This window comes from Acomys russatus, chromosome 22, assembly GCF_903995435.1.
Source record: "Acomys russatus chromosome 22, mAcoRus1.1, whole genome shotgun sequence".
Classification (NCBI taxonomy): domain Eukaryota; kingdom Metazoa; phylum Chordata; class Mammalia; order Rodentia; family Muridae; genus Acomys; species Acomys russatus.
In genome coordinates this window covers 28,049,566-28,070,154 of record NC_067158.1, presented here as the reverse complement: position 1 = coordinate 28,070,154, position 20,589 = coordinate 28,049,566, and the positions used below count along the sequence as shown (strand labels likewise).

The following is a 20,589-nucleotide window of genomic DNA, read 5'->3' as shown; positions in this document are numbered from 1 at the left end:
TGCAGCCTTACAGGGTTGTTCACAGTACTTGACTCACAAAGGGAAGCCGTCAGTGCTCTGCTATTATCTTTGAGTATATTTGAACCTAAGTGACAGTGAGATCCACCAGAGGCAGCCCAGAAGTGGGACATGGCGTCTTTACAGGGAGCTTGTGGTTCCTGGTCTCTCGCCTGCCAGAGAGAAGCTTTGTATCCTTTCTTATTAACAGAAGTAAAAGCAGAGATTTGAGACAAGGAAGCAAGTAGGACTCAAAGCAGGGCAGGGCAGGCTCCCCAGCATGTTCCTCAAGGCCCTGCTGTGCTGTGGGCCACACCTCAGTGTCATGGAGTCCTAAGAGCCTGGGAAGGCTCTGCAGAGGCAGATGCCCAGCTCTGCATTACTCAGTCTGAGGGGATTTCTCCTGAAACATGGCCCCTGCATTCTGCTTCAGAAATGTTGAAATGGGCAGTCTCGTGGTGTTTACCTAGGAGCAGAGATTGAGCTCAAAAGAGGGGAGCTCTGCAGTACTTCTGGGTGGGTTGTTCTCTCAGGCTTCCTTTAAGTGAGACCTTCTCAGTCAGTGGGCCCCAAGGTTTTTAGTGTTAGGAATAGATAACAGTAAATGCAAAGGCTGGGGAGAGAACCTGAGAGTCCAGCACAAGCGAAGGGCACTCAGGAAAAGGAGTTGGCACCAACAATAGGGATGGAATGACAAGGTGGAAAATCCTTTAAGGAAAGATCAGTATTGTGTTTCTCAGTCTCAGATCGCATAGAACCTCTTTGTAGTCACTGTACTTCTCAGGTCAGCTTGCAGATCTTCCATCATTGTCCCCAGCTCTGTATGTTGCATCTTCCCCCCAACCCCCACTGTATTTTCTTTCTTTCTCCCCCCCCCCCATACAGTTTTTGTTTTTTTTTTTAAACTAGGGGAGATTATAATGCTCTATGCTGGGAGTTGTAATTCCTGCACTAGAGAGGCTGAGGCAGGGCTTTGGCTATTGTGATCATTTGGTTCCTGTCATTCCTTTGTAAGCCACCCAGAAAGAATATGCCATATTTATTCCTGTGTTAACTGAGGGTATGTGGCGGATGTAGGTAGTAGGAACTTCATAGAGGTCCAGCTAGTCCCTTTAGAGTGTGTCTCTGGCACTAACAATAGAGTGCAGCAGTTCTAGGCTTATCTCCTTGTTCAATTAAGGGGGAAAGCTAATATTTTTGGAAACAATTACAAAAGCAAATGGAAATCTTAACAAGTGGGAGGGTTGGGAGAGTGCTTGAAATGAAATGTAGTTTATTAGGAGCTAAGACTTAGAGATGTTTTCCAAACCTGCTCTGCTGTTCAGAAAGAAGCAGAGGAAACAGAGTGACAGGCAAGAGGGAGGCAGGAAAGGCCAAACTTGTTGTGGGCACAAGGCTGAGTCTTAATAGCCTTGTCACTTGTTCCAAGGAGTCCTGGCCACCTGGCTTACCTACCGAGCTTGGAATGGAACATGACTCTATAACAGAAGCCAAAGGAAGGCCATTTCACGAAGGTCCTCCTCACAGCTGACCCTCAGCCTTTCCAGGGCAGCTTCATAGCCAGAATTGCAGACTTCTTCATTAATGGCAAGTTATTAGCTCATTCATTAATTCCATAAAACTTCTAGAGCTGCCAGCATAGTGCTGGGCGACGTCCTTCCTGTGTGACCAGCAAGGTAACTGTGGCAAAAGTAGCTGCAATGGTATTAGACGCTTTTGTAAGACTAACAGTACTTATTATGCATGTGTTGATTTTTGATATGTCAATCCTTTCAGGGTGGTCCATATCATGACATGTTACACAGTATTTTGGGCGCTTATACTTGTTACCGGCCAGATGTGGGTTATGTAAGTGATGCTTTCCAGCTTTTTATGATGTTATAGTCTATAAAGAAAGTCAAAACACTGCCTTTATTTTTTATATTGAATGCCATTGTGGCTTTTTTAGGAATGTGAAAAATCTTGAGATAAGTAAGTTGATTTAGTTTCCTTGGACAAATTGGTCTAACATGGCTGCTTTGTAGCACTCATCACATTTTAATTAGATGTGATGTTGACTTTTTGCATGTGATTTACTGCTGAAATTAAATAGAAAAGGCTTTACCGTTAACCATTTTTGAAAATGTACTGCCACTGTTGTTGTGGCTTAACAGGTATATGTATGTGTGTGCATGGTCTTACTTAATCCTGCTAAGTTCATATGTGTGACCACAGCACCACATGACAGCATGGCACATACCGGAGGCCAATATTTATGCCAAAGGCCTAAGGTGGGGTTGACTTAGGTTCTCCATTAGAAAGGAGTAGGGCATGGAGGGGAGAGCAGGTGGCTGATGGGCAGAGCTGTGGCTCTTGGGGGGGGAGGGGTCTGGTCTGACAGGGTTTATGTAGGTGGTGAATGGGTGGCTGTGTGGGCCTCCTTAGAGGGAAGGTGTTTTGGTTTCTCTTAATAAGTAAGGCTGCTCTGACCTTTGTGGCCACGTTAGTTAACATAACCTTTCTCTCCTTCTTTAGGTTCAGGGCATGTCCTTTATAGCTGCAGTGTTGATCTTGAACCTAGATACTGCAGATGCCTTTATTGCTTTTTCTAATCTTTTGAATAAACCCTGTCAAATGGCATTTTTCCGCGTGGACCATGGCCTTGTGAGTATGCTCTGTGTATTTCCCAGTACCATGTCTTTATGCAGCAAGAATCTTTCAAGGCAGGAAATGCATATTCCCTTTATAGTGGGCTGTTTATAATGAGGAACACTTGAACTTAAGTGTGGAAGCATATGAGCCATCGTCCCTTGTGTGAACGATTAGTGCATTCTCCTGGAGGGACAGTCCGTCTGAAACAGTGTACTTTTGAAATGAGGGTGGGAGGTGATTTCTGTGCAAGCATATGCTCTTTGGGTGAGGGAGATATAACAGCAGTGTCTGCAGCTCTGTTGAGTAGAGTACCTGGGGGCTGATGTATGCTGCTGCTCACCGTCACAGCAGGCCTCTGCTCTGTGCACCATGTACACAGGAGAAAGGAGGTGTCCTCCAGGCCGTGCTCCCTTGCTTCAACAGGGCAGTGTTTAGTGTGCTGTGTAGAGCACACACTTCACAGCTGAGTTCCCTGCATAGTCCAGACGTGGGAACAGACTAAGGAGGGAAATGGCTTGTTCAAGACATATCTGGTACATGGGAGAGCTGAGGTTTGAATCTCTTCTGGGTCTTACTAGAAGAAAACTTACTAACCCATCAGCTTTTAAGTTGTCATTGCTTTGATTTCCTGGTTATTACCACTCATCTGTCAAGACCTCAAATATCTGATGACATATGTCAGCTGGGCACTTCTTCCTTAAATGTCTTCAGGGTCCCAAAGGTCTTTGTTCTGAAGCTGCTGCTCACTCTGGCTGTTAGGAGAGTGTCAGCTATGGTCTTTCAGGAAGATTATTTGGTATTCCATTTCTGTAGCAAAGAGTGGCTTTCATACAAAGTTCTTGTAGGAATTAGTTCTGAGAAAGTCATAATTGTGAATAAAGCATTATACATAGATTGTTATTAAATAATTATTTATAATTGTAAATATTAGAAGGGTTTAAAAAGAGGAAATGGGATGGTAAATGAGATCTTCCAAGACCCCCCAGTGCAACAGTGACATACTGCTGTGTAAGGGATATGAAGTAGATCTAGTACAGCAGCCATTCCCTGTAATAGTAGGGAATTTACCTCAAAATGAGGCACTTCATAAGTTAGTAGTTTGTTATTGTTTTGTTAAGTATTTTGAGGCCAAATCTTACTCCTCGAACTCCTGATCCCCTGCCATAGTCTCCCAGCTGCTGGGATACAGAGTGCATCACAGGCCTGGCGTGTTAATGCTTTTGTGCTGCCTACATTCTCTTCATGGATCAGTTATGGGGATTTCTTTCTAATGCAGATAAGAACGTTCCTCTCCAAGAAAGAGAGGAAATCTTTAGGAGAGACTCTCACCCTTGAACAGCTTATTGCTGCTAACATGCTGACTTTATGTTGCCTATGCATTTAATCCTAGAAAGTAGTCCTGGATATCAATTTAATTCTTTTATTTGTCTGTTTTGGAGCAAGGTCCTAATAACCCAGGTAGCCTTGAAAGCATAAGCTATTGTCTCAGTCTCCTGACTGCTAGGGTTATAGGTGTGTGCCACTATGCCAAGCTTTAATTTTCCCAGTTTTTATATAGTAAGATGGTACCCATTTCTGCTAATTTTGAAGGCCCCAGCTTTGTCCCCTGAATATGGAATTGAGGAATGGTAGAAGCAGCATTATAGTGTTGAGTGGGACCTTTGCTTTGGGCAGCACTGGTGACCTTTAGGCCAGATGACTGTTGTGCAGGTTCCTTTTCATTGGAGGTCTCTACACGCTAATGTCACCCCTTCCTACAAGTGTTTCTAGACGTTGTCTCATGTCCCTGTGGTTTACAATGTAGTCCCTTCATGAAAATGAGTAAAAGACGTCAGGGTTGTGTTCTGCTTCTGTCCCTGGTCGACAGTCAGTAGAGCAGATGCACCACCCCCAGGCATGGTGGCTTCCAGCAGGAGCTCTTCTTCCTTCATAGTGATTGCTTCATGCTGTCTCTCCCCTGACCCAGCTTTCTTTCTTTTCTTACAAAGCTTGTAAGAACCTGGCCTGTTACTGCTTCCTTCTTGTGATGTCTTCATCTGTTGTGGTCAAGGCCTACATGTTTAAGCTGGAGCTGTGTTGACCTTCCCTCAGAGCCTGGACAGCAGGCAGCCTTGCTTTCCCAGGCATCTCACACCATGCACCTGCAACCTTCATAGCATTACAGGCCATGGTTCAAGTCCCAGCTCTACCATGTACCGGTACTTTGCCCCTGTGTGGCAAGTTAAACACATCCTCTGGTTTCAGTTTCTTCCCCTGTAAGTTGAAGAAATGATAGGATGTGAACAGAGTTGCCCCGGGAAGCTTAGAGACAGTCTTATACTTATCTGCATGATACCTGGATAATAATTATTATATTCTAAGTGTGCAAAGCTCTTGACTTGTGGATTGGAAAGTCATGCTGACGCCTAGTTTACTAGTGTATTTAACATTGTCTCCTAGATGTTGACTTACTTTGCTGCATTTGAGGTATTCTTTGAAGAAAACTTGCCGAAATTGTTTGCTCATTTCAAGAAAAACAACTTAACTGCAGACATCTACCTAATCGATTGGTAAGACTCAGCTTTCCTGGTTTTCAGAGCGCTTCTCATCCTTTGTCCATTTTCCTGTTGTCACTGTTAACTTCTTGGGGGACTCAGCTGAGTTTCCTTGTCCTGCTTCTCAGATGCCTCTCAGTCCCCTCTGTTTTGAAGGCCTATTGTTTATTCTCCAGGCTCTTTGTCGTAGTCTGTGACTTGCCTGGCCTTAGACTCCTCTAGTAGACAGTGTCTTAGACCTATCTGTTGATAAAGTGCTATTGCCAGTTCATTAAATGAGATGTCTCTGGGCAGCAGGTCTGTGCTGGACTTTTTACTAGTTCACTGATGTACTGTGGGGCCTTGAGTAAGCATGGCAGGGAGAAGCAGCATTTGGGCCTCAGAGCTTTGGATACTGCACTGCCCAGCAGCAGGTACTGAGATAGAAGGGAAAGAGGAGGTGGTGGACCCCAGCCTATGGTGATGGGGGTATAGCCTATGGGGCCCTCAGAATAAGCCAGAACACAGCAGCTGGGCTGGTGGTGTTGGGGGCCATTGTAAAAGGACAAGGACAAGGGTGGGGTGTTTGGGAAGTCAGAACAGCTGGGGAAGGTCGAGCTGTGGGCCATTAGAGATAGTTGACAGCTTGTGCTTGTTGGAAAAGTCAACCTGAAGCAGCAGGGGCTCCTGGGTGAGAGCTTAGGGAAGGAAAGCAGGGGTTGGTGAAGATGAGGGAGAGGAATCAGTGGCAGGTCCTAGGACTGTGTTGTGGACTTGCCAGGGGATTATGGTGTTAGTGATGGTGCTGAAAGAGGGATGGATGGTGTCAGCAGTTGATGTGTAAAACACAGAGGGGCCAGACTTGACCTTGAGCATGAGAATTTGGAGGGGCTCACTAGAGATCTAAGAAGAAGTTTCCTGAGACCTGTAAGTAGGAGCCTTCAGAACTGGAGCAGTAAGTAGATCAATTATATCTTCATATAGAAGTAGTTGTGGTCATGAGGAGAGGGTGGCAGACACCCTCAAGTGTGTCAGGTTGAGGGCCAGGTGAGGAGCCTGGAGACCTGAGTGCTGTAGGAAATAGTTGCCATGTGGTAGAATGGTATGCATCAAGAACCCTGTGTCCCGGCCAGATGTGGCATCCTGCATTGTGGTCTGCAAGGACCAGGGAGCCTCTTTAATTGTGCTCCTGCAGAGACGTGATCATTGGCTACTCAGGGTATTTCAGGATAACTACTCTGTCTTGGAAAAGGGGCTCTTTTTTGGGGGAGAGATGCCACTTGGCCAAGAGGCCCTTCTAGACTGCAACACTAACTTGGAGTGGTAAAGTAAGCACTCAGCCAGTCTGGACAAACAACTGGCTGGTTTGGGTTTCCCCTGACTTTCTTCAGGAGGCAAGAAAACTAAGAAGATAAATCTAAGTCCCATCCAAGCCCAGGCCAAACTGCTTGGTAGAGCAGACCTGTCTGCATCTTTGGGAATAGGCATCGTCAGATATCTGTTGTGTTGCTTCTCTCTTAGCCTGGTAAATGTTCTGGGTGCTGCTGACTGACTGCATGTGTGAGGGTTGGTGGCTGGACTTGTAGCAGGAGCCCCTGGAGCTGACGTTGCTGTAGAATGTAAGCACCAGGCTTGGCTTGGCCACCACCGGGGATGCTCAGCTCTTTGTATACCTGTCCTATATAGGAATGTCTGGGATATCCTTTTAAAGGTACCTTTGTTTAACAGATTATTTTTCCTCCTCTTCTACAAATATTGTGAGTGCACAGGTGGCTCCTACGATGCTAATTTCTGTATCTATATTTGACTGTCAACCCTGAACCCTTGGAGTTCCCTGATTTGGAGCTCAGAACAAAAGGTCATTGGGAGGCAGACATCTATCTGGTCTTATTGAGGCTTTCCACAGAAATCTTAGATTCTAGGCTGGGGGTTCAAGTCTTTTTTTAACATTGGTTTATAAAACACTATGTTATGTGTTAACCCAGTAGAATGTTAACGTGTGTGTACTGGGACAGAGGCTCCATGAAGCAGAACCATTATGACAATGTGGAGAGTGTTCTAGAAGGTTCTGTTCTGTGGATGATGGTCTACTCTTACTGACTGAGAGCCTGAAAGCCATGGCCCAGAGGACAGCTTTGTTTGTTCCTGTCCCAGCCTGGAGGGCTGTGAGTCCAGGGTGTCCACAAGGAAGGAATGCTCTGCTGGGCTTTGCTTCTGAGACTTTCTTGCCATGGTGTGTTTGATGGCTGAGACGTGAGTGCTGTGCTCCCCTGACAGTCTGCAGTGTGCCTTGTTCCTGACAGGATGCTGTTGCTTTCTGAAATAAAGGCCAATTAGGATACCAACTGTGTGTCCAATCCTGGCACACAAGAATGCTCTGGAAGTGCTGTGTTACAGTTGAACCAAGTCCAAGGAGTGCCTTCTCCTGATGATCCTTGCTCTGTTTACTAATGATCTGCAGTAAGCCTGGCTGGCTCTTGATAGGTTCTGATGGTCAGGGGAGGTTCTAGTCACTAGAGGTGGCCATGCGAAAAACACACATTGCTTTATCCCTGAATCTTTCTCACCCATTGTCACCCTCTGGTGTGTGTGCTGCTTAATGTGACTCCAGAACCTCACTCCTATTGTGTTCTGCCACCTCCTTAAACCACATCCACATTCAGAATTACTGGGCCTACCTTCATGTCACTGTGCCCTGCACAGTGCACACAGTATGTGAGAAGTATCTGGCTCCAGGGGTTAAGAGACTGTGTAAGCTACCTCCTCTCCTGTGTGGCTCATGGCTGCTCTGCTCTCCACCCTCTTCCAGCACCACCCATACTCTCAAGGCATCTTACTTTTTGCAGTTTCTCTCAGAACCTCATGGGTTACTTCTATATTCTCAAGGCCTGGCCCCATCCTTGGCTCAAGTCCTGGGCAGGACAAGGACATTTTTGTTTCCAAGGGTCCCTTCGGGTGCCAGTGGCTTAAAGTCACTTGTCCACTTGTTCTGCTGCACAGGTTCCGCCCCTTCTAGTCCTACAAGACACAGCTTCATGAAGGAAGCTGGCAAGGGCCCTTGCTTAGCTTAAGGTAGACTGCCTCTCTGCTGTAGATGTGAAGATCAGAGCAAGGGCCTATCAACTGTCTTTGCTTCCTGTGGAATTGTGGGCTCTTCCCCCCTCCTCCACCCCCCAAGACAGGATTTCTCTGTGTAGCTTTGGCTGTCCTGGAACTCTGTAGACCAAGCCGGCCTAGAAATTATAAGATCCTCCTGCCTCTGGTTCCCAAATGCTGGGATTAAAGGTATGCACCACTACCACCCTGTGGAGTTTTGAGTGTTCTGACTTTCAAGTGTCCAGATGGGATGGTGGAGCTGGTGAGAGGTAGTTTAACTTTCTAAACGGTTTCTTTCTCATATCCAGTGGCAGAGTTATTTGGGGATGTGAGTGGGTTTTGTAACAATAATCTTAAGCTAATCAAAAAACCTAGGAAATTACTCCATATATGATTACTCCTTGAGATAAGAGCTATCACTCTGGGTCTTCTCCTTACGGGGCACGTTCAAGGAAGTGACTGTCAGTGATTTTGGTTTTCCATTGCATTCTGTACAAAGTTTATCCATGTGTCTCAGCTTCTGGGCTGTGGATCTGCCCCAGGACACCTTGAGGGTAAATGGCACATTGTAGTCAGGGTTCTCTAGAGAGAGAGAGTGTGAACCCTCCAGCACCCTCTGGAAATGTGTTGGCTTAACTGGGACTTCGAGTATGGTAGAAAGGAGTGGAAACTGAGGCAGTCCTGATATACAACCTGTTTGATACAGGGCTTACCATCACATTACCTCTTAGGTGCTGGACCAGAGAGGATGCTGCTGACTCAGGTAGGGCTGCAGACAGCAGAATGCTTTTCTGAGTACTCTTAAGACCAGGAGTGGACTCAGTACATGAATTTGAACTGAATTTAGGTGGCCTCCTTGGCTTTGACTGCATGTAGTTCTACACTGTAAGTTGCCTGCCTCAGCCCAGGAGTTCTTAACTAGCACCCCTGTTCTACCTGTTCCTAACTTTCTTAGAAACACAAGGAACCTGGGTATCAGTTGAGGGTGCTCCTGAGCCAGTGTCAGGTGAAAGGCTCATTTCTAGGAATCAGGTTGAGGAAGTTGGACACAGCTAAAAGTTGGTGCCAAGGCATGAAGGTCTAAGTCTTCAGCTATAGGTTCAATAGACATGGCTGTTAGGTGACAGTTCCCTACCCTAAGCTGTGATCTGATTTCCTACTATGCCCTTTCTTGTCAGTATCATTATTTGCAAAGTAGAGGTGAGACTGTCTCCTCTTGGGGTTGTAGTAAGGAGGTATGCCTTATGGAAGAGCAAGGGTGCCCCTGGGTCACTCTGCAGCTTCACATGTGCCCCACTGTCTCTGTAAGAATCCTTGTGGGCTTGTCCTGAAGCACCCGCTATTGTGGAAAGGGCCTGCACTCCCTCCACACATCTCCCTGGAGCTTCAGTTCTTTTCATATCTAACCTCATACAAACTCAGATAAACATGACTATACAGAAATATCTGTGGAAGTTGTGACATCTCAACAGGAAGGATTATCCCTTCTGTGCACATGTGTTATGAAGAAATAGATGCTCACAGCTCTGGGGTTGTTATCTTGAAAACCCATGGCACTGGTACAGCAGCACAGAAATGCATTGCTATGCAATAGTTGGACTCAGCCCTGAAAGAGTCTTGCTTGTGCAGTTCAGCATTTGTAGTGGCCTGGTGGAGGGAGCACAGAAACATTTCTTTTTGGAGTCTGTCTTCTCACTATGGTAAGAGCACCAGAAGGTTCTGGGAAAACCAAGGGACTTCACTGTATGCCTTACTTCTGTACATAGTCGCTGGCTGGGAGCAGGATGGAGCCTTAAGTCATAGAGAGGATGTGTGTTTGGGCCCAAAGATCAGGGGAGGGCTATGTGCATACATCAGCCCTCCTTTTCCATCCAGTTCTGCAGGACCAGGGCCAACTGGGCATCAACCCCTGTGTCTGAGCCAAATGGCTTAGCATCCCATGGAGGTGCTGTCCAGCTCCTTTTCAGTGACTTGAGTCTGAATGTGGCTTGAAATCTAGCTAAGCATTTGCAAATTCCTGGCAAAAAAGGAGGGAGAAGAGAGGGGAGGCACCACCTCCAGGCACCTGAGCTGGGAGAAGAGAGTATAAAGGGACTGCTGAGAACTGAAGGTCTGAGCGTTAGAGGCACGTGCAGCCAAGAGCAGACGACAGGAGAAGGGAGCTGTGCTTTGATGGCAATAGGCGGCCTCTGACCTAAACACAGGGGCTTTTGGAAACATGTTACTAAGATGTCTGCCGGAGTCCACAGGCTGAAGATGTGAAGGTTTGCAAGGCACAGAGAAATCACTCAGTATTAATAATCTCAGAGCCCCTCCTTGCCAGTACTTTACTGTCTCGGAGAACTATGGCTGCTCTGCATGACAGATAGGGAAGGGATGCGTGAGGTACAATGTGAACATTGACGGGAAACACTCAGTTATGAGCATTTGAAGACACATGGAGGAGCAGGCCTTCCACAAGCCAGGGGACAGGCCTCAGAAGAAGCTGGGCAACCCTGCTCACACCTTAATCTTAGGAAGACACCAACTTGTGTGGAAATAGATGTCCATATTTAAAAACAAACAAGACAAAACAAAATGCCCCCAAACAAAAAGACAAACAAGCAGGCCGACTCACCTGTCCTTTTCTGACCCTGAGGGAAGTCACCAGGGTTGAGACTTGGATAAGGAGGTATGAGACAAGAAAGATTTTATTTATTTAAAAGACAAATATAAAGGTAAAATAATATTCTAAGCTATAATCATTGCACTGTCTTACAGAACAAATGGTAAAGCTAACAGTGACGTCAGGAAGACTTTTCTATGTGCAGTGCAGACTGGGAGCAGATTGATGGCTTCACTTTCTGATCCTGGTGGTCTTTTCTTGACTTGGTGCTTTCGACACAGACTATTCGCACAACTGTGTGACTGGCACAGCACTTTCCTTTGAGCTGCCAGTCAATAGGCGTATCACTTGAATGTCCAACTTTCAGCACATAACACGTCTCAAACTTAGAGTATAACGTAACAGTTTCATTCTTGGGCTGGTTCAGCTGGTGACCTTCTGTCTTGGGTTTCGCCTTTGCTTCCCCACAGCTGCCCAGGTCATACCTGATTTGGGCCAGCTCTCCTGCTCTCTCTTTGCTCTGTGCCCAAAATCATGGCAACAGCTGTCTGGGTCATTTGTCCAGTCTGCATCCTCTCCAGGAGCTGTCAGCATGCTGCTCCTCCAGTCTCTTCCAGTTCACTCAGGATAAAGTCCGAAGCCTGTAGAACAGCCTAGCAGGCCCTGCTCATTCTGGGCCCGTGCTCTTCCCCAGACAGCCATTCTCTAGTGCCTAGTTTGCCTCATCCACTGGCATGATTCATCAGCGTGCTGCCCTCATAGGCAGTTGTCATGAACTCTGCCTCAGGTGTGGGAGCATCCCTGGAGCTTCTCTCCTGGCCACCTGCTTCCTCTTCAGGTGGATGGAGATGCCTCTCCTCAGCAGTGTGTTCTTTCCTTATGACCTAATGTAGAATAGCATGCATAGTCCAAAACCTCTGACAATCCATCCCTTCCTATCCTTAAACCCTTATGTGTTTGTCCCTTCTGCTCCTGAGTTGTCTATCTGTTCAGTGTTTTCTATCTTCATCGCCGACGAGCAGCAACTAGCATACAGCAGGCTTCAAGAAGGTGTGTATGACCTAGGACTTTGACACTTGACATAGGACAATGGCAAGTTTGAGGCCATTTTAGTCTACTTTTTTCTTTTTAAAGATGTGCCCAGGGTTCTGGAGAGATGGCTTAGTGGTTAAGAGCACATACTACTCTTCCAGAGGACCCAAGTTTGTTTCCTAGCACCCACATCACATGGTTCACAGCCACTTGTAACTTTAGCTCCAAGGAGACCCAGCGCCTCTGGCTTCCACCTATACTCATGTGCACATACCCACACACATAATTTAAAATATTAGAAACAAATCTTGGGGGAGGAGAGTGATGCCTGATGAGCTATTTAGAGTCAGAAGGCATGGGTTCACAGCCATTCTCAGGAAGACATGGCCTTGCTGTTTCCAGTGCTGACTCATACCTGCTTAAAGGAGTTGATGACATCCACATGTAAATATAAATGTTTTATGCTATATGAGAAAAGAAAGAATCACGTTTACCTTGTGGATTTTATGGGAAAATATGTTGCTCGTTTTAGCCCCATCAATTTTTAAGGAGGCAGGAGACATGGTTCACACCTGTGGTCTGGTCCTTGTGTGTGGGAGGTATGGGTTAGTTTCTGCATTCTCATGTTTAGTTGTTTTTATACTCAGGATGACGTAGACTTGCGGTCTTCCTGCCTGAGCCTCCTGAGGCTTAGGATTACACATATATACCACCATACCCAGGTTTCTCACTTTATAACTAACAGAGCACCTGCACCCACCTAGTGACATAGGCACAGTCTAGGTTAGAAGTGCTTGATCCTGGGACACAGTTGTACGCTAGCACAGTTATTAGGTAGTTTGGATTGTGATTATCATTTGTGTATGAGTGCATACACTGTGTGGGCCAAGGTCAGCTCTAGGGGCCATTCCTCAGATTCCTTTTTTTTGTTTGTTTGTTTTTGTTTTTGTTTTTTGAGACAGAGTTTCTCTATGTAGCCTTGGCTATCCTGGACTCACTTTGTAGACCAGGCTGGACTCGAACTCACAGCGATCCGCCTGCCTCTGCTTCCCGAGTGCTGAGATTAAAGGCGTGCGCCGCCACCACCCAGCCTCAACTTGCTTTTATTTGTTTTTTTGTTTTGGTTTTTCGAGACAGGGTTTCTCTGTGTAGCCTTGACTGTCCTGGACTCACTTTGTAGACCAGGCTGGCCTTGAACTCACAGCGATCCACCTGCCTCTGCCTCCTGAGTGCTGGGATTAAAGGCATGCGCCCCCACGCCCAGCCTCAACTTGCTTTTAAAGACAGGGTTTTTCACTGGCCTGGAGTTCATCAGCTAGACTGGTCAGGTTAGTCAGCAAGCCCTAGGGATCTGCTTGTCTTTGCCACTTGAGATTTCAGGTGCGTGCTGGTGCACCTGGGTGCTGCCATCAAACTCAGGTCCTCACTTCTCCACTGAGAGCACCTTTCATTTGATGGTTTCTATTATTAAAGTATAAGGTCAGTTTTATTGAGAAAGCCAGGCATAGTGGCATACAGCTGTTATCCCATCACACAGAGGTTGTAACAGGAGAATCACGAATTTCAAACCAACCTAGTCTACTGTGTAACTAGATTCTGTCTAAAAAACCAAACAATGACAACAGGAAAATTGACACCTTGCTGCTCTGCTGCCCCCTACTAGACGGACTACTCTCTTCTCCTGCTCCCTGTTCTCATTCCCTGGTCCAAGCTCTACTGAGGTATATACCTCAGTATGCAGCACCTGTTTCAGCAAGCACATGCTAGGTGATTGGTAGACATCTGCTACAAGTAGGGTTTATCCAGTATCCATGATACAGAGGCTGTGTGGTGTTTGGTAACACATGGATGCTGCCAGTGCTGTTTTGTGTAAAATGTAAATTCGCATTCAAAGTGAATGCAGACCAGTGTCCTCCACACTGTGTAAAAGGCATGGTGTTGCACATGCTTTATGATCCCAAACCTGAGAGCTCCCTCTCTCCCCAGGATCTTCACCTTGTATAGTAAGTCCCTGCCCTTGGACCTGGCCTGCCGCATCTGGGATGTGTTCTGTCGAGACGGGGAAGAATTTCTCTTTCGCACAGCTCTGGGCATCCTGAAGCTATTCGAGGATATCCTGACCAGGATGGACTTCATCCACAGTGCCCAGTTTCTGACCAGGCTGCCTGAGGACCTGCCAGCAGATGAAGTGTTCGCAGCCATCTCCACAGTCCAGATGCAGAGCCGGAACAAGAAATGGGCACAGGTAAGCAAGTATGTGGCACAGCTGGGATACTGAAGCAATTTGCTACTATTCAGTGATTCGTTTTAAAAGAGGGCTGTGTTTGGACATGGTGCTCAGGGTGGAGGTATGTGGCCTGGCTCAGGTCTGGGTTTCTGACAGCTGGAGGGGTGTGTGTAGGAGGACTGCACGCATTCTGTAGTATCAGCACTTCTAGGCACACCTGTAGGTCATGCGGGAGGGACAGTGCATATGTCACAGTGAGCACGTGTAGGCCAGCAGACAACTCATGGGAATTGGTTCTCTCCTTCCAGTGTGTGAGTCCCAGGATTGAACTCAGGTTTTATTGTTGTTTGGTTGGTTGGTTGGTTTTGTGTTTAGAGACAGGGTTTCTCTGTGTTGCCCTGGCTTTCCTGGAACTCACAGAGATCCTCCTGCCTCTGCCGCCCTGAGTGGTGAGATGAAAGGTATGTCCAGCCCAAGGCATAGACATTTCTTGAATGCTTTAAAGTTGACTTTTGGTGAGGTTTGCACATACCTGAAAACACGGGCTTGCATGCTTTATGTGGATGAATTGCCTATGAATTATAGTTTAGCAAAGCAATTAAAGAGGTGTGCTCAGTTCATGTAGGAGCAGGACTGACTATGCTGCCATCAGCGATCCAGGGCCAGAAGAGAGCCTCTCTTTGATTGATAAAGAACAGTGTGAATAGAAACATGGGGTCATGGCCCTAAAGTTATTAAGAAGTTCAAGATGGTGGAAACAGACCTGAAGCTAAGGAGAGTCCCTTTGAAAGCTGTGTGGAGCCTATGTAAGGGTTTTTAGCATCTTCCCAGCCTATTGCCTATAGTGGCTTTTTGAATCCGTGGAAAGGCAGGCCTTTCCTCAGAGGCAGCACTGCCCTTCCCTGACTTCCTGTTCACACAGGAAGCTGCTGCTCTTCTGTGTTGTTTCTGGAGCTAGAAGGGCACATGCCTCACTCCTCACCCTGCTGCTGCACATGAACAGCATGCAGAAGGAAGGATTCAGTCCAGGCTTTGCTTCTTGTGTTCTAGGCACTAGGTTAAAACTAGATCATGGACTATTCACGTGGAACATTTTCTTACTAATGAACACATGCAGCTCAGTTCTCACAGGGACATGCACATTCTTTTCAACTGTCTTTGAGTTTATGGTAGAGCAAGTTTTCAAAACAAAAGAATGTTTGGGCTTGATTGGCAATCCTGTTCTTTTTTTTTTTTTTTTGGTGTTGACTCTGTTTCTTAGCAATTAAACTTTATTATACAACCCAACTAGCTTATACAAGAAGGAAAAAGGTTAAAGGGACAAAAGAGTGAACCTTCTGGTAGCCTTTCCACGGGACAGGTCCTTAGGTGTCTCTCTGGCCTGCGTGCTGGTCCAGCTGGTCCGCTGCCCCCGCACGCTCTCTCTGCAGCCCACTTTGTTATTCTCTCTTCCAATCCTGTTCTTTTGAAGGTTAAGGGTATTTTGTCTGCTATTGCTCCTTTAATGCAATTTACTTGAAACCCTCTTAATAAGTCCTGATAACTTGTGCTACAAGTTAAGTCTGTGCCTGTGCTATTGAGATTCCCATGGTTTTGAAGATGGAAAGCCTTTAGGTGTATTTGACAGGGGCCACTGGCTTTTCTGACTGTAGATGAGATGTTGGGTTGAAGGTGATGGCATCCCTGCCTCCTAGAGTGCTGTGCTTGGCGTGCAGTAGGTGTTCAGCACAGAGCCTTTGGCTGTGGGATGCTGTTTAAAGGTGTCAACCAAGAGCTGGGAGAGCAGAGGAAAGAGCAGTCACCTCAAGACTGTAACATCTCTGGCCAACTTCTTGGTGAAAGGGACTGACTATATATGCAACATAGAGCACAGGGTCTTGTTAGTGCCCTGCAGGGAAGCCTGGGCCTCAGTGCTGTGTTCAGGGGCTAGCAGGCAGGCTTGTGGGGGTGCGAGTTGTTGCATGGCTGCTGTTTTTCTACTGTTCCTATGAGATTCTCAGGTCAGTGTGGCCTATGAACCTGACAATAGCTGTCTTCTCTGATTCTAGGTGCTGTCTGCGCTGCAGAAAGACAGCCGGGAAATGGAGAAAGGAAGCCCATCCCTCAGACACTGAGGCTCATGGGTAACTCCCACTTGTCACTGAAGCCGAGCTCCACATGGCACCTGTGTGCTTTCAGACTGAAGCCTGGGAAGATCAGGGGCTCTTTTCATGTTGGATTTTGATGCTGGAGTTGGCCTTACCACAAAACAGCTCTTAAAGAATTACATCCAGGCTTAGCCTTAAGCAGCTCAGTCGACCCATGCACTGGCATTGGTCATGGCTAGCCACTTCATTTTCCATGTGGGCTCAAGAAAGGGCAGGCTGTCTCCTTGATCCTTGATTCCAGCAGCAGTTAATTAAATTGTGATGCTATTATGCCAACTACTGGAAGGTACATTACAATCTTTCTTAGCCAAGATGCACGAGAAATGTTATTAGGAAACCTCAGAGATGTTATTGGCTCATATGTTGGATAAGAAAGGGATTCCTTATTTAGTTACCAAGAGATGAAGGGTGTGTTTTAAACCTCCCTACCAAGGACGGTGTAAGGAAGCTGGGCCTTTGTAAAGTAGTTGCTGGTGAGTGTTCATAGACTCCGGAAAATCCACCTGACATTTGACCCTGTTGCCTTGACAATTGATAGTAAGGAGGCTGAGAGTTCACATTAGGATCCCACTCTCCAAAGTAGCACTCATTGCATCTTGGTAGCCACGGTGGTTGGAGCAGGGGAGCCTCTCACTGAGAAGGGTTAGAGACAGGTTCTGCAAAGAAAGGGGTAGGAAGAGCCTGCAAAGTTGGCCCTTCTCTTACCTGTTTGTGGGAAAGCTGGGCGTGGCAGCCTCGGAAACACTACTGGGTAGGAGATGGTTTCCTTGCTTTAGCTGAATGTCCCTTTTTGCCTTTGTCACCTGAGTATCTGGATCCCTTCTAAAAGCCAGTGATTCTCTCCTGTCCCCACCTGGCTTTAGAAAATAAGTGTCATACACGGGTGTGAGCACCAAAGAGTAAGGCAGTCTTCTAGATTCTCAGTATCATGAGCTTTTCCCTGGTCCATCTGATTTATCTCAGCTCATTGGTGAGGTTGATGTTCTAGATTTTCCTTGACTTAAGAACTTTGTATAAGAAATTTGATTATCCAAATTCACAGAAATGAACGGTTTTTGCATAGAATAGTATCTGTGGAAACTGGTTACCTCCTGATAATCCACTGGCATGTTGGTTCCTGAGGGTACCCAGGGTTGAGAACTTATTTCCCAGCATATGCCTGTGTGGTCTATTGTCCATAGCCCTCTGCAGCCATACCTACCACTCCCAGAAATCACCCTTCCCATTGTCCTAGTTTCTGACAGCCACTTGGGAGCCCTTGACTGACTAGTCCGTGTGGCAGGGAGATGTGGACCAGCCTCATGGCGCTGTGTTTGCAGGGGTTCCCTTCATCTGCTGTGCCTGTTGGTAATAGTCCAGTGCATCAGCAGGCTATCATATTCATGCTGTTCACCCCATGGCACCATTTTTCTTTTTTTCTGGAGTCTCATTTGTAGTGTTGTGGCTTCTCCTGGGATGCTATAGAGCACCCTCCATGTAGCTCTCTGCCTTAGTGTGAAAGGCTGATGTCTGACCTCTTGGAGGAGGATGTCTTCACCCGTCATCCAGTAGCCTCCAGACCCAGCCATTCTTGACATCAGATACTGAATGTAGCCCAGGCCCAGCTGGCTGTGAGAAGCAGACTCCCCAGCCCTGTCTGCTGTCCTTCTCTGCGTATGTACTTAGTTTTCTTCCGTAACATGGGCATCTGTTCTCTCAAGATGTACATATTTTCTTACTGTACATAAAGACATTCCTTACTTCATACATAAAATGTTGTACAAGGGGACTTGGGCATCTTGTTGTGAATGCCATTGTGGAATTATCTGTGTGTTCACAACCCAGCTCTTAACTTTGACATAAATCTGTGGACATGCATGAAGTTCTTAAACAAGACTCCATGCCAGCCAAGCACTGACTGCAACTCTAGTCCAAGCAAGGTTTTTCATACCCTGTTTGGGGCTCCTGTGAGCCTGATGGGCCCTCCTTAGAGGCTATACAGTTCCAAGTCCCTCCACTTTGAGGGCTTCTCTCATACTCCTGTTTTGGCACACTGGAAACTGACCCTGCAGAGGTCTGCACCTCCCACCTCGCCTGCCATTGACTTTCAGTCCCAAACCAGAGGGTGCTGGGCAGCTGGCACTCCAGAGGGAGCTTGCAGGAGAGGCTTTCTGTCACCTTGGGAGCAGTGTTCACTTCAAAGGTAACTGCTCAATTTGCGACTATTTTTAAACAGTTTGCCAATAGGAAACTCCTGATAACACTTGCTACATATCATGTTTTAATTGCTTGTACAGTTAACCTTTACTTTTGTTTAGTAAAGTGTATCAAACTAGGACTTTTTGAATTGTAAATATGTGGTTTTATTAAAATAAAGTCATGTAAAATTGTTACTTATGTTCACTGGGTACTTTGGTTTAAAGCTGACATCCTTGCTTTGAAGTGTAGCAGAAAGTATTTTAAAATGTACTCAGGGATTGTGAGACACAAAGCAGGGTAGTTACTGTCTTCAGGGGACTCCACAGTTCAGCATGTCCTCTCCAAGTTGTGGAGATCCCAGCTGTGCTGCACTTCCTGAAGCCTGCTGCCTTGACCTCCCACCGTAAGTCTGTGTTCCCATGAGAACAAGCAACCACATTTATTTATTCCACACCAGCTGCTGAGCCAAGACTCTTCACACTCTGAAGCTTTTAAAGCTGGGGACAGAAGGGGTGAGCTCTTTCCTGTGAGCCACTTAGGAAAGTAGCTATGTGTGTAGTACGGTCCAGAGGCTACTTAGAGCCAAGGCAGGACAGATGCTTGTATATGTCACTCTCCTTTCAGACCCCCCACTGCCATCACCTCCAAGCCTCCTAAGGCTGCTGGGAGATTGCCTAATGTGGTATAGCCTCCAGCAGGGACAGACACAAGGCCCACCTTCGCTGCTAAACCAATTGTGTCATTCTCCAAGCCACTCATCTTTTCAGGTGGTGAGGTGAGGTGATAGAATGTGGGGTTACTGAGGGCTGGGCTGGCTGCTTTAGCCACACCAGGCTCTGGGTCAAGTGTTCTACATGGATTATTAATCTCCACAGCAGCCCCATTTGATGAAAATGATACCAAATGCTTGTTTATGCTGCTACAGCAGATTCATCGCAGAGCTGACATCCATAGCACTCCTGAGGGAAATGCTGGCTCCAGAATGCTTTCTGGAGATGCCGTGCTTGCTTTGGGCCTTCTGGAGCCCAAGCACAGGGCTGGGTGTGGTCTAGATTCCTCATGCCTTCCAGTATTTCCTGTGTGCGTTGCTGGATGCCTTCAGTGTGCAGCCAGCTGTTCAGAAACCCTGTCATAAGCCTGTCTGAAGAGCGGGAGCTGCTGCGCTTAGTGGTCAGCAGCAGGAGTAAAGTGACATTACTGAACCTTGAACAGAGCTTTCAAATGGACGAGCCTGAGGGCCTGCCCAGCAGAGGGCAGCCTTACAGTCTAAAACCAGCTCTTAGATGGGACCTCATCAAGACCTAGAAGTGCTTGGACTTGAACGGAAATGAGTAGATACTCTTTGTGGGGGACTAAATATGCTATGAAATATTTGGTGTTATTCAGGCCTGCTACCCAAGGGACATGGCCATGACATAGAATGTCTGTATATCTCTTCTGTCAGAAGTGCCCTCAACCCCCGCCTCCCCCCCCCCCCCCCAGCTAGCTCATTGTAAAATAATGTGCTGCTCCCTGGTTGCCTTAAATCAGCTAACAGTGCTCTTCCACCCTAGAATTCCTGTGCCTTGCAGGGAGTTTTGTGTGGCCCGAGGGAACTACCTTCTCTCCAAATAGCTTCTTGTCCCTTTTCTAGAGTCCCAGTAGACACTACTCCTAACCAGACACACACCTAGGTTGCAGGTAGTTTGGCAGAGCAAGAGCAGAGTGCTGGAACTGGATCTCATGGTCAGTGGCCATTGGCATTTACAAGCTCTGTGGTCTTGGAGAATTCACTGAAATTCTCTAAACCTTTTTCTCCCCTTGTAACTCAAGGTTTAGAGACCTAGCTCCTTTCCTCTGGCTTATGAAGAATTAGTAAGAGACTGAACTGCCCCCTAAATCCATGAACATTCTCCAGGCAGCTTATATTAGTGCCCTTAGTCTATTACCTTTTAGTATCTTGTGTATGTGAGAGGATGGGGAGGGGGAAAGACAGTCTTACTTTGTAACTCATGATAATGGAATTACAAGCCCAACTTAAACTGGTATATGGCTGTACATTTTCCAGTTCAGTGCTGGGAAGCCAACTCAAGGCCTTGTTCGTGCTACACTAAGACTCTATCCCTGGCCTGTATTCCCAAGACTTTTAGTATTTTCTGCTTGTGAATTTATGAATTAAAAAGT

General features: G+C 46.7%; 1 protein-coding gene across 1 annotated transcript in view; it reads left to right on the top strand.

The window, feature by feature from the left end:
• The window catches only part of Tbc1d14 (TBC1 domain family member 14), an 87,880-nt gene extending 71,125 nt beyond the window's left edge, over window positions 1-16,755 (top strand). Inside the window, 5 exon segments of the mRNA XM_051165127.1 lie at window positions 1,774-1,845; window positions 2,512-2,640; window positions 5,068-5,177; window positions 13,861-14,119; window positions 16,150-16,755. Of these exon segments, the coding sequence (XP_051021084.1) occupies window positions 1,774-1,845; window positions 2,512-2,640; window positions 5,068-5,177; window positions 13,861-14,119; window positions 16,150-16,215 (636 nt within the window). The 3' untranslated portion in view covers window positions 16,216-16,755.
• The last annotated feature ends 3,834 nt before the right edge of the window (window positions 16,756-20,589 follow it).